At 39.3% G+C, this 14,342-nt stretch overlaps 1 protein-coding gene across 1 annotated transcript; it reads left to right on the top strand.

The window, feature by feature from the left end:
- The first annotated feature begins 10,781 nt into the window (after nt 1–10,781).
- On the top strand, nt 10,782–11,900 carry gpr35b (G-protein coupled receptor 35 b). Its single transcript, XM_053330695.1, has 2 exons — nt 10,782–10,814; nt 10,971–11,900. The coding sequence occupies exons 1-2, from the start codon at nt 10,782–10,784 to the stop codon at nt 11,898–11,900; spliced, it is 963 nt and encodes a 320-aa protein (XP_053186670.1).
- The last annotated feature ends 2,442 nt before the right edge of the window (nt 11,901–14,342 follow it).

Raw genomic sequence — 14,342 nt, 5'->3', positions numbered from 1 at the left:
AAAAAACACACACCCTTCCCTCAACATCCAATACATTAACTAGACACTATTTCTCCAATGAGACTGTTTCCTCATTACACAACACCACTCAGATTAGCTTGTATATTTATCTTCCCCCTGAAATAGCCCACTTGTGATGATCACATACAGCTCATTCCTAAATCAATGAGAGAATTTTGATTTACAAGGTGAAAGTGCAACCGATGTAACTCCTAGAGTTGTTGCAGTGACTCTGGGACTCATTTTATGGAGCTGTAAAATATTAATTTGAGCTATTGTACATAAATGACCTTTGTTCCTCTGTACTGTTCCCCTGCGATAGGAAGGCTATGCTAGAAAATGTGCCTTGGCTGCTTTCCCAATGATTGCAGAGTAGCTCCAGAGATTACACCCGATGAACTCGCAAAGTTTGATTCACAGCAGTCTGGTTTCTGTTTTGTGTTCATTTGTATGTACTGAACAAGCAGGAACATATTAAACATCACAGCAATACTGTAATACATTGCCACCCCAGTTATTAAACTTAATTGTATGACAGTATTAGTAATGTATGTTATCCTCACAGTAAATGTACCAGATGTGTTATTTTCTGCACTTATGAATCATCTTCTTTTTTTTTTTTTCATCCGTCAAGTAAATTTATAGCTCATCTTTCCCTATTCTAATCTATTAGTAAAATGATGTAATCGTGTAGTTGGGACACTATGTGACTGTAGGTGCTGATATGGAAGTGGGTGGGGAGTGGTGGTGGTGGTGGTGGTGGTGGTGGTGGGGGTGAAGTAAGTGGAGGGAGGGGGGAGCTGTAATGGGTGGCCTTATGATGCAATGTTCTGGCAGCCGTATTATGAAAAAGCATGAAGGCTGAGATTACTCAAACTAGGTTAGTGGAGCAGCCGAGCACACAGCACCTACAGTCACAGATTCTTCTTTCTTTTTCACACACGCACACGTTCACACGCACCCACACAGGCATGAGCACTCGCATTCTTTTGTTTTTCTCCCTCCAAACCCTTTCCTTCTGCCTCGTTGTTGTTTTTCATACATAACTTATCAATTTATTTATATGCTTCCTTCCTTTTTCTCTGTCCAAATGACTAAACAGCTTGGAAGTGCTTGATGTTTTTATTCAAATCTTGACTGGGGATAGATAGATAGAAAGATTTCTGCACAGTTAGTCCTCTCAACCGTTTGCCTCTGCTGTTTTTCCCTTTCTCTCGCCCCGTGCACATCTCCTCTAAAGCCCCTCTGTTCCATGTCTCCCTTGACAACGGCAGTGACACTTTGACCTTAGCGCTTATGTAACCACTGTGCAGCTCGCTTAGACAGCAGAGCAAGGAGAGCGCAAGGGAGTGGGAGGAGGGTTTCAGCATGGCTCTCGTACATAGCAGACATTTTGTTGCCCGATAATAAAGTAAGAGTTGAAAGAAGAGGCAAAGAAGAAAAAGAGCTTGGAGCTAGAAAAGCTGGAGGATTTTGGAAGGTTGCCAGCAGCAGCATAACAGGATGAGGGAGCAGTCGGGGGTGGCTGGAAGAGGCGATACATAAATGGACGGATATTTACATCATAGATGTTCTGACAACAAGCAGACCTGCAGCACACACACAAGGAGATGAAACAACCCTGTGTCCATTTTACCTGCACAAGTACAGATAAACGTTACCAAATCAACAGAGTCACTGAAAGTGGCAGTTATGGACACAAATGATCTCTATGTTATCTATCCACTTTGCACCTGCAAAGATTATTTTAGGCTGCAATAAACTACTTGACAAAAGAGCATCTTCACTTTTTGTAGCTTTTCGCTGATGGAGAAAATGCACCACCGTAACTTACCTTGCACAGACATGCTCAAGACCACACAGATAATCAAATTTGAAGGGAGAGAACCATACAGAGTTTTTGTTTTTGTTTAAGACACCAGGAAGTTGATTTTCATATTTTCCCACCCACCCATGAATCCTTGCTTGTCACTGACTGTGTTAACTATCAGGCAAGTGGGCATTTTGTTGTTGTGCAAAAGGTCTTGTTGTTGAGAAAGGCATAAGGTTTCTCCTGACTCAGATCAAAGCCAGTTCAGCCTTGTGACTCCCCAGGGTTGAATTTAAAGGCCTCGCTCACATCAAAGAATCTTTGTAGGAATGAGGGACCAACTGTAACTGATTGGCTGCACATGGTTTCAGTGGGGCCCCATGGCCAATCTCTCTGCTTTAGCAGCATCAGCTCCTCACATTCCAGTCTGGCTTCTCACACGGCATACTGTAAAATGTTCACATGCGTAAATCTATTATAGATAACCACTTCATGTTTTTCATTTCCTAATTTGTACATTAGTGCTCACCCTTACAAAACACTTGCACCGACATGCTAAGGCGTACACACATGCACATACACATGTGCTCAGTTTGCTGAGATTATTTCATGGTCCTGCCATCCACAGAGCTGTAATCCCTCACTCCCTCATTCAGTTAATCTCCCTGTTTTCTCCTCTCTGGAGGCACCAGTAATCCCTCCCTCCCCCTCCCTGCAGCCATGGCTCTGTAATCTGGAGCTGTGAGCTTTGCTGCGTCACTAGGTCAGTATGTCAGATAGAGTACAAACACTGTTCCTTCCTGCCATGATCCATTCATTCTCTTCCACTCAACTCCACTTTATATTCTGTCCCATCTCCATCTTCCATATTTCCTATTTCCCCGTTGTTTTATCTTTTCAGCTTCTGTTACCACTCTACACTCTGTCACATCTGTTTCTTTTTTGTTCTCAGTTTCTCCTTATCAGCTTCACTTTTCATACATTGTACAACTCTAGACTTTGATAGGCAGGCTGTATAATATAGAAGGGATATGAGTTCATTCACAGGTCATTAAGTACAGATTATCTCACTGAGAACATAATGTTCACCTAACACACATGCATTACAGGAAGAGAACAAACATTTATTCTGCAGTGTCCTTGGCCTGCCTTACACTCAGTTACATGGCCAAAAATGAACTGTTGTTATGTTACCAGCAACAATCGTTGTGTCATATATCATAAAACATTTGATCATCCAATATCATCAACACCTGCCTGCACTGATAGCACATTCACACAAAATTGGAATTGGGCCTTAAGAGAAAGGTATTTGAGAGTCAAAACCTGATCAATGACCAGAAATGCTAATTACTTTCATATCATGCTTCATAAAAATCTTTTTCATATATATTTTTCACCTGACCCCCAGCCCTGAAAATGTACTTTCTCAATCCAGTTTGATGGGGTTGATTGTGTGCTCATGAGAATTTATCAATATATTTCTGAGTTTTTGATTGCTATATTATTCCAAATTTAATACCTAAAGCAATGTTGACACTTATTGTTAGCAAATTTAGTGATGCATACCTCATGTTGAATAGAAATACTTAAGAGGCTTTAAGTTTAATTTTGACTGAATGGACAGATCCATATTAATTGCATGGACTCTGAGTGAAAATAGTTTACAGACTATTTCAATTGAATTATTATGTGTCGGATATTGTCTGTTAAACCTGCCATGTAAACACAGTTACTGGAAGTCATGCTTCAGATTTGCAGTGGAACCACATTTTACTGTTAATGCATCTGAACATTCAGATCCTTGTTCAAGTGCACTCTGAAAGTGCTGAACAGAGGAAGACTGGCTTTTCCCTATATATCCATTACAAATGTATTAGCTACTCAACTATAGCAAGCTCTCTGGTCAGAAGCCCCTCTGATCAGAAGCCAACTTCTGTTAACCTACATAACACATACATTGTGTGTCTTCTTAACAGGATCTATCCTCCTTACATGTTACTGGATTCAGACTGAAAGTTGTCATCTAAATGCTCTGACATGGTTGTTTGAGCATGTAATAGACATGCAGACACACACAGAGTTACACTTATGTTTCATTTCTACAGTATGTCTGGTCTTGTCTTGACAGTCAACAGCATATCACTCACTGTCTGCCTTTCCATTTACCCCACCCTTACACATCTCTCTTCTTTTGTCCTCACTAAACAGGTTCCGCACCCCACACCCACAAATGTTTGAATAGAGGGCGGACCCTGTGGTATTGACACCCCCATAATATTAAACCTCTAATTGAAAGTAATACATTATCAAAGATGCCCATGATCCATGAAAGTGTGTCTGCTCATGTAGTCATGAATAAAAGCCTCTCATTTTGAGATACATGTGTGGCAAAAATGAGCTTTTGTCTATGTGTGTGTACATTAACACAGAAAATCTAATACAAATACAAATACGTGCCATGCAAAGATGTGGTAAGAGTAAAAGGAGGTTGCCACGGCAACTGGGTTGTGTTTATCTCCAGTGTGAATCAACGTGCTTTGCCATGTGAATCTGACCCACTTACACTCAAGTGAGTGTGAATACACACACATGCGCATGCAGACATACGCGCCTCATGCACATGAGATCACTCATGCAATCACACATGTACATCAACCAAGCTGTGATCTATCTAAATAAGCCCGGGAAGCACAGTGAGGAGGAATATGTTATTCTGGTATCCTGCATATTTTCCTCAACAGTGACTATTCTTGCTTCCTCTTTACATCGTTTTGCTTCCCCCATGTTTGGCCTGATGACCTACATCTGTTGTTGCCTCTCTGTGCCGTCCGTAGGACACTGCTGGACAACCGCACACTCCTTATCACACTGCTCTTTTATCCTCCCATATAACCTCAGATCTGTATGATCCCTTTCATTTCTCTTCCAGGATATGAGCTTGTGTATTTGTTTAATCCTGTAACTGCCCCACATTATCTAATCAGGGAAAAGTGATTTTGTTGTGATGATTAGTTCATGATTCATCAACTAAAAATCATAGAAAAATTACTTCCCATTCAAATGTGTCTTGTGTCATGTTGCTGTTGTCTGATTTATGATTTAAAGAGGTTCATCATATTCACCAACCTCAGAGATGAACCTCAGATGGTCTCAGAGACCATCTGTTCATCACATACAATACACAGTGTAATCACATAACTCACCTCAGATTGTTGTTTTATCAAGATAAACACTCTGCATTTGAAAATCAGTCATGGGTGAGATTTGGTAATTCAGTTTATATATAACCTCCCCAGATGACTCATGGCAGCACAGGCAGCAGAAACAGAGACATCTAGTGTTGGGATTGTGATAAAACATGCTGGTCTTATGTAATACTTAGAGTTTGCTCTTTAGTGTGCATATTTCATGATTTTCAGCCCATATTGTCAAAGGACTGCAGACACACATGGCAAGTCAATTCTTTAAATGGCAGATGAGTGCAATCATTGTTTTTTCTCATCCCTGAAACACTTCTATGCAAGCACACACACACACACACTCACACTAGATGAGTTTCCATAAGCGTATGTTCCCAATGCAAATATAACATATCAGTGACACACTTTCAAATGGCTTGCCCTTTCAAAAGTGCAAGAGCCTTATCACAGATTGGCAACCCCCATGTTCATTATGCAGTGCCACAGAATTATGCAATCCGTAATCACAACAAGAAGTTGGATCACATCATCGAAACTCTGGCTGATTAACAAATCAGTATGACAGCTGATTCATCTAACTTGACTGGCATCCACAGAAGTGTTGTCTTTGTGCAGCTGATGCATGTTTGCTGGATGTTGATATGGAGGCTGCATCACTGTTTAGATGTTTGCTGTGTTTTTGAGATTCAGGAGGTAACACGAAAGAAACAGAAGAACTGTGCAGAAAGTCTGCATTGCGTCACAGCAGGGAGCAGAGGAAAAGAGAGAGAAAGGAAGGAGGGAGGGGGGGATCAGGGGTATAGGGAAAGGAGAGAGGGGTGTGTCTTCACTGACCTAGTTTGAGCGATGGCACACCCCCCCTTCCCCCAGTCCCTCATCCACTCACCTGACGTGTAAAGGGCACTTTGAAACAGCACCAGACAGGCATATGTGAATGCAGAGGGGCAGGAACGCAAGGAAGCCAAGCTATAAAGACAAGGGGCAAACCAACAGACATGCAGGCCTGAGTCAAGAGAATTTAGATGGACTAGCAAACAAATATATCCACAGTGATATACCAGATCCAAGTAGATCTGGGAAATATCTCTGTGAAAACAGGATAAGCCTAACAGGATTTAAAAGAAATTAATGACAACAACAGACTGCATCCGAAATATTGAACCCGCTCATATCCTGTGCAATATTAGATTTCTGACTTCGTTGGGGAAAATAACATCTTTGAAGCATAAAGTAGCTTTTAATAAAATCAGAACAACAGCTAAGAAATGTAATAACCTCAGAAATACAAGCTGTAATTGCTAATAAACAGGATCTAATCTAAAATTTCCTGTGCTTTTCAGAGCTCCAATTGTATAAATCTTGAATTTTCATTTTCACTGCCATCACAGTGTAAGATGTAATACCAGGATTAACCAGTAAATATACTGCATTAATTGCATGTATTCTACCTAATGAAGAAACCACTGCACCTCCAAAACCAGGCAGCCATTACACTTATTGTAAATGCTCATACCCAACTTGTACCTAACCTTCAGTCTCCTCTATGATAGGATGACAGTTTGCCCCTCTGGCTGTGGACTGAAAGGAGCAGCTTACCTCTTGCTTAAGCTGGCACGCCACAACTTTCCTGAACCCAAACTGTATTGGCTAAAAATAGTTTAAGCTGCATAAACAAGTTAAAAAAGGCAAATTTCATACCCTAAATCTTTCTGCTGTCATCTGTTTTTTCATGTATTCTCAACTGTTCCGTTTAGCTTGTCCAAGTCTTTTTCCAAGATCAGGTTTTCAGATTTCCATTCCTTTTTTTCCCCCCTTTTTTTTGAAAAAGGAAAGGAATTTGAAAGCCCTCTGTTGTTCACTCTTGGTTTCCTTCCACCGGTCTTTTCCTTCTCTTGCTGAATGAACTTCCAGGCCTGCATTTTGATGCTGACGTCTCCATCTCCTGAAGACTGTGGCTTATATTATTCTTATCTCTGCACTTTGCTCTGTAGATCTGAGTGACTTCTTGAGTGGATGTTACTTGAAAAAATAGATTGGTGTAGTAGTTGGAGTCCTGGATACCCTTTGGAAAGTAATTGATACTTTATGTAATTGTAATTAGATTCCTATTTTAACGATGATAAGTAAAGGACCAAAAAAACAAAAACTATAAACTTCTAATATATTTATGTGTCCTTACCGAAACAGTCCTCCCTTCAATTTCTATCTATTTATGCTGTCTCCAACAAAGCTGTCCTTCTGTCCCAACATGAAAGGCCATGATACAAAGACAGCCATTGTTAACAATGTTGCCAGGAGCCAGAATCAACTATATTTTATGAATGCTCCTTTTTCATTTTCAACAACTTTTGTTTATTTTTTAACCATGACCTTCTCTACCCAAGCTGGAGGCTCATGTTTTTCTTGTCTCTCCTTTGCCCTGCATTACTACTCAAGTATTAGCAAGGTGATACACGCTCTATAAAAGATTATATTAGAGAACATGATTCATAAAAGCTGGTCATGGTTTTTGTACTCTGTTCCAATAGAAACTTGCTTTATTATATGTTAGATGACAGAAACTCATTAACTGTACAGTATATAACACTAAGAAAACATCAGCAGCTGTGAGGATTAATTGATTAAGCAATTAGTTGAGCATGAATCACCAACTATTTTGTTAATCAATTAATAATTTTGTTTCACTTTTGAGGAAACAATGGACAGATTCTCTGGTTTCTTTTTTTCTGGTTTTATTTATCTATAACAGTAAAATTAATATCATTATGATATGGCCTTTTGTTCTGATCTACAGAAGACATTTTAGGTTTAATCTTGGGCTTTTGGGACCAACACCATTTTCTGATCAATTAGTTGAGAAAAGAATCAACAGAGTAACTGAAAATGAAAATAATAGTTAGTCACAGCCCCGGAATGGACTCATTGTGACATTGACAATATGCGCAATCACTGTCCAGACTTTGTGTCATGAATCACGCTGGTGAATACACACCCTCTGCCACAAACAAGTGATTCAGAACCCAGAAGACAAATAATCACATAGTTCATGTAGTTACTGTAAGCAAAAACAAAGCAAAACACATCAATACACGCACACACACACACACACACACACACACACACACACACACACACACACACACACACACTCATCCACAGAGTGTGTCAGTTACTCACAAAAACACACAGATTCCATGAAGCTCTTTTTGGCTCCGTTTCTAATTAAATGCCCATTAAGCAGGCCATCATTGTGCAGCGTCTGGCTTGTGTAAGGAAGCCAGAGACCTGCCTGTATCCCCCCCCCCCCCCCCCCCCCTCGCCCCCTGTCTGTCCGATTGGAAACCCTTTGATGAGGACATGTTGACACAATAACTTCCAAATGTGCATGACGGTACAGAAAGGCCTGCGCATGTCTTGATCATGTCTCAGTCTTTTTCAATTATCTGTGTCTTTATTGAATCCATATTTACAAGGATTCTTTCATAAACAGAGCTTTAAGCCAGGGGCTGGCGGCTGTTTTGTTCGCTGATGAGCACAGGAGAAATTACTGGCTTAAATGCTTGTCAATTGATGTATGACAATGGAAAACAACGTGTGAGACGCAGAGACAAACATTCTGTCAATCAGGGCTGACACACTGCCACACATTTTCCACCGGAAAGTCCTTCAAGTTTGGTTGTGATGTCTATTTTCTGGAGTCGTTTTGGTTTAACTGAAATTTGTTGTCTCCTATTTTTTAGCCAAAAGAAAAAAGCACTGATTAATTTCTCTTTACAATCCAGCTGTTGAAGAGTGTAGAGGTTGCACTCTAAATCACACCAAGATTTATCAAGTAATTTCCTTTCCCAGCCTGGCTTTGTCAGTGCGGCTCTTGACCTCGTGCTTTCACTTCCTTCTCAGAGTTACCTTGCTTATCTCCTCAACCCCATTGTCATTTTGGATTGTCACTGATTGATAAGCAGGAAACAAGTCTAGACAGATCATTTGAAAACATGTGTTAGATGCATGTTGCTTTATTCATTCGCACTGTATTTGCTATATTATAATAGCATGAAGGCTACTCTGAAGACACAATTTCTATTCACAACCATTTGTGTTCTCACTGTCCTATTTCTGTTAGGAAAGTGACAGACTTCAGTTGAAGTGACAGACGTCTTAAAATGGGTCGTCCTTCTACCTATCCAGGCATGCTTCAGACATGCTGTACGTTAAACCACAGATACCAAAAGAGGAAATCACATAAATGTCGAACTTCACACAACCCCTTACATCTAGATTTGCTGTTGCAGCTGTTTTGCAAATCACTTTGATAAAGCTTTTACAGACAAGTACTACAAGAGCTACTATGGTAAGTCTTGGTTTTCAGTGGTTTACTTTTGAGTGGCTGTACTAAGTTGTTTTGAGATTCTTCGGTCTTCCACTCAATGCGTTTTATCAAGACATGAGATATGCTACATTCAAACTGTTTCTGCCACAAAGAAAAACTGAGCTTGAGACATTTGCATTGCGTAATTGAGAGTACTCAAAAAAGGTAGTTTCCTCTTATAGAAAATAAAACAAGACACTAAAGTAACAGTCATCGAGTTCTTTAGCCATTAGGAAATAGCTTTTGTTTTAAATAGCAGGAAGTAATTACCTCCCATGAGTAAACACTAAGTTCTGCTATGACAGCATTCTGATAAAGTACCCCATTGCATGTTGTAATACATTTACAGAACTACAGTGAACTTCTGACATATGATATTAAAAGATAGGTTCACTCTTTTCAAGTCTGTCTCAGGAAATGCTGACATGCCCATACGTAGTCTGAAACAGTTTTCGGTTGCTGTAATTATTACTTTTGTGCACCGCTTGTTCACTGTATTTTGCAATCACAAGAATGTATTTGCAATTTTTTCATGTCTGTTCTAAAACAACAGTCAGGTACCCAAATGAGGGTATTTTTTCTCACTGTAATTATTCCTCCTGTTCATACTGGACATTAAGAGATTTCTTCATAATGCACTTTCAATGCAAGTAATAACATGAGGTTTCAGCCATCCAAATAATTAAAATAAGTCCTTTTTTTTCAAAGTTACTGTCTTTTTGGTGCCAAATTACCTCTTTTTGTTATTATCCTCCACTGCAGATGAACAGTAAAACACTATCTGTTGAGAGAGGGACATTTTCACTAAACACTAAAGTAACTGCGGAAGACATCCACTTTAACAAAAATTGCTGCCTGAGTGTCAGTGCCAGCATGGGTTTCATCTTTTAAACCACTTCTTAAGACTCGCTTTTATACTGCCTTCTAATAGTAAAAAAAAAAAAAAGAATATAAATATATTTCATTTTATTAATGATTTATTTGTCTTTGTTGTTATTGTTTTGTTTAGTTGGTTTTAATTCTATATTTTATCTCTATTGTTGATTTTACTGTTTTATGGCATGATGTTCTATAATCTTGACTGCTCTTTCACTTTCACTTATGGATATAGATAAAGTTATTAATATTATTTAACTTGGCTGAAGCTTCACATTATCTTCAGAAAATGTTTTGAAATGCATTTCTGCACAGACGGAGGACTGTGGATTTAGTCCCCATCACTTACATTGTAAGTGCATATGAAGAGAATCATCTAATGGTCATTATGAACTAGAGGAATGATTACAACAAGCAAAATCTGATTCAATGTTCATATGGGCACCTGACTGATGTTTTAAGACAGACTTGAAATATTGTAACCCTACTGTTAGGGACTTGTTTACAGCTTGACCACACAGGAAACATGACTGCAGTAACACTTTCAATTTATACGCAGGTATGTGAGAGTAATTTTAAGACAGACTTGAAAAAAAACCTGTCATTTAATCTTATTGCAATCCTAAGCTTTATTGAATAATCATTAACAATATGTGTTTTATTGGTATCTAGATCTTTCTCTTTACTAACATACTAATCATTTCTCATTTCTCAGACTGCTGGTGAGTGCAACCACAGTTGCCATGATGGCACCGTTCAGGGCAACCTTGAGGGGGGTGCTTACTCATTGGTGTTTATCGTGGGATTCCTTGTCAATGCTGCAGCTATGTACGCCTTCATTGCCAAACGGGGCCTCCGGAGTGATACCGACGTCTACATGTTCAACCTGGTTATAGCTGATTCTGCCCTCATCTTATTCCTTCCCTTCAGGATCTATGATGCTTTCTTCTGCCTGAAGATGTATCGCTTGTGTACTTTCCTCATATCCGTACATTACATCAACATGTATGCCAGCATCCTGACCACTACAGCCATCAGCGTCCAGCGCTACCTGGCTATAAGGTTTCCACTGCAGGCCAGATCATGGAGAAAGAAGAAACAGGCAGCTATTTTTGTATGTTTGGTCATTTGGGGATTATTGGTGTGCATAGCTGTAGGATTCACAAAAACCTTTAAGCCTAACAATCTCTGGATGTGCTATGAAAGATGTCCGTGCAAGCCACTTCCTACAACACATATTGTTCTTATTATGTCTCTGGGCTACCTTTCCCCACTGATGATCATTGTGTTCTGTTCCAGTCAGATCATCTTTACTTTGCTCAAGACGGATGAAATGACAGTAGAAATGAAAAGCACAGTTGCCATAGTAACAGCAAACATGATTGTGTTCATTGTCTGCTACACACCGTTCCATGTTGCCATTCTTGTGAAATACTTAAACCATCCAGACAACACGTATCAGCATCAAAATGATCCTTATCAAACATTTTTAGCTGTGTCTGAATCGCTTGCTGCCACAAACTGCTGTTTTGATTCCATCAGCTATTATTTTTTACTGAAACGGTTTTATACACACACCAAACGGAGTGGAGGAACTTCCGCCACGCAAGACAGCAGCTTAGAGATGGCTCAAAATAATAATTAAACTCCTCTGATCTTCTCTGTCTCTCAGGCAACACCCCCACCTACCTTTCACCCTATGGTGGGTCGCTCTTTATGATTGGCTGCTGGGTCTGCCACTCATATCCTGGCAGAGTGCCCCTTTAAATTGGCATCATATAAGCAGCTTTATAAACCTTACTGATTGCAATGATTATTATTTGACTTTTAAAAAAACTGATTTGTGATTCATATGAAATGCCGGCTATGTATGACGATATTTTCTGTATTTTGTAAATATTGTTAATTTTGTCTTTTTGAGTGGCAGATATTGTACATCTGCCCTGCATAAGTCATCAAGTTGCTGTGTGAAAGCTTAATCTGTTTTAGGGAAGTTTAGCCCACATACGCAAATGCACATGTGCACATGCTTGTGTGTTTGTATGTGTGTGTGTGTGTGTTTGTGTTCTGGGATATAAATACCTGTTATGTAACACAACCTTTTGTTGACCTTATTGCTCCCTGTGTGATGTTCAAAACATTATATCAAAGCAGAGAGGGAACAAGGAGTATTCTCATCTCTGCATCAGTCCCCTTCAACAAAACAGCAGTCTGTGTCTAGCTCAGCGCGGCACAGACAGACAATTTTTAGTCAATGCATAGGCACCCATGGGAGTTCCCGCCTTGCAAATGCTGCATAAAGGCCAGATAAGGGAAAGCCAGTTTCCAGCTCCCTCTTGTGGTGTGGAAAATAACAGCTTTCAAGAATTTCTATAATGACAAATATGTCTCATTTAAAGAAAATAAACTAGCAGTAATGATATACTCATAACTGAGACTGCTGTGAAGCAACAGAGTTGCACTTGTAAATATGTGTATTTGTGTGTGTATGCGTGGGCGTGTGCATAATGATATGCATTTATTTCAATGAGAGCATTCAGCATCACACACGACGACATTAGCAGTCAATTATATGCCATTTAATAGCAGTACTCCAAAGATTGATGATTATTATAACAGCAGTATCTTAGCAACTGCAAAAACTCAGCAGGCATCAGTCAAATGAGGAGGCTCAGTTCTGGCTGAGATCAGGCCCGCAACTTCTACTCTAAGAACAGGAAATAGCTGAACTCAGCATTCAGCCAAAGTCACGTAAATACTGTACATACATCTTATTCACAGCATCGTCACTGAAAAAAAACCTCACACTTCAAACACAGTCTTGTTTCAGGAGAGCATGAATGACAGCCCCCTTAACCCCTCCCCCCAAAAAACCCCAAACTGATACACTATAGCTTTAGGGTGACTATTTACACTATTCACACATGGTACAGCTCCTTTTCAAAATGAAAAAATAAAATAAAAGTTCTTGTGCTTTTCCTTATTACTGCACAGTATGATGATCACAAACAAAAAGAATGAGTACATTCGGTCACTCAGGATGCTGACAAGTATTTTCAAGATCCTCCAGTATGGCAGTTGGTTGGTAATGACAGGCAGACAATCACTAGGCTTTAAAGTAAGATCCAAAGTCAGGACAGATATGGCATATAATGAGTTACACAGTGTTCCCTCACAGCATTTCAGTCCATTTGAAGATTTGCTTATGAACTACTTATACATCGTTATTATTACATAACTACTCTGGAATTAACACAGTTCATGTCATGGTATCATGTGAATACATTACAGTAGTCATAAAGAGCATGACAAATTGTCTGTATTCATTCTTATATATTTACAGCTTATGGCATGGTGTGTCTAAGTAGTTTATAAGCAGGCCCTCAAACACTGCCGGCAGCCTTCAGTCAGTAGCATCTGTACAGACGGAGGGAGCTGAAAAAATGATTTCAACAGTACAAGCCAACATCTAAATGTAAAAATAGGACATTCAGCATGTAAGGTCAAAGGCATACATATCATAAGTATACTGCAATAAGTGATACTGAGTTTGTCAACAACACAGTACATGAGATAGGTGCACTGCTGACTGAAATGGTCTTCATGGCACTTTAAAACAAGTTTCTCTCAGTTTTTTTTTTGCTTCAGTAATCAGGCATCGGTAAAACATTCACAAGTAGATTTTGGCACACAGATGTAAAAAAGAAAAAGAATAGAAAAGACACTGGCATAATTGGTACCTCTGTCTTAGTAATTTCAATCTTGGAGCAGGTTGATATGAAACATATGTGAAAACAGATTTTCATACATTAATAACTATAATGACATGATATATGTTTTTTTGTTTGCAAGCTAATGCCGGATAGGTAGCATTTCCCTATCATTTTTTGGAGATTTATCTAAATTAAAATTTACTATGTACAGATAAACCATATATTGCTGCTCACTTCAGGATCAGCACAAACCAGCATTCATTTGTCGACTACTGACTGGGAGAGAAAATCAAGTCGTCTGGTCAGTTATAACAAACCATTTTCCACAGGTGTTGTCTTTATCTTGTCTCTTTTTATGATTTCCATCTCCTCGC

Source organism: Scomber japonicus, chromosome 12 (genome assembly GCF_027409825.1).
Source record: "Scomber japonicus isolate fScoJap1 chromosome 12, fScoJap1.pri, whole genome shotgun sequence".
NCBI lineage: Eukaryota > Metazoa > Chordata > Actinopteri > Scombriformes > Scombridae > Scomber > Scomber japonicus.
The sequence above is the reverse complement of the archived record's forward strand: the minus strand, read 5'-3'. Positions and strand labels throughout refer to the sequence as shown.

Coding starts and splice junctions, on each gene's coding strand:
- gpr35b (XM_053330695.1), top strand. CDS start 10,782: ATGACTGCAGTAACACTTTCAATTTATACGCAG. Junction 10,815..10,970: donor CACTTTCAATTTATACGCAG/GTATGTGAGAGT, acceptor CTCATTTCTCAG/ACTGCTGGTGAGTGCAACCA.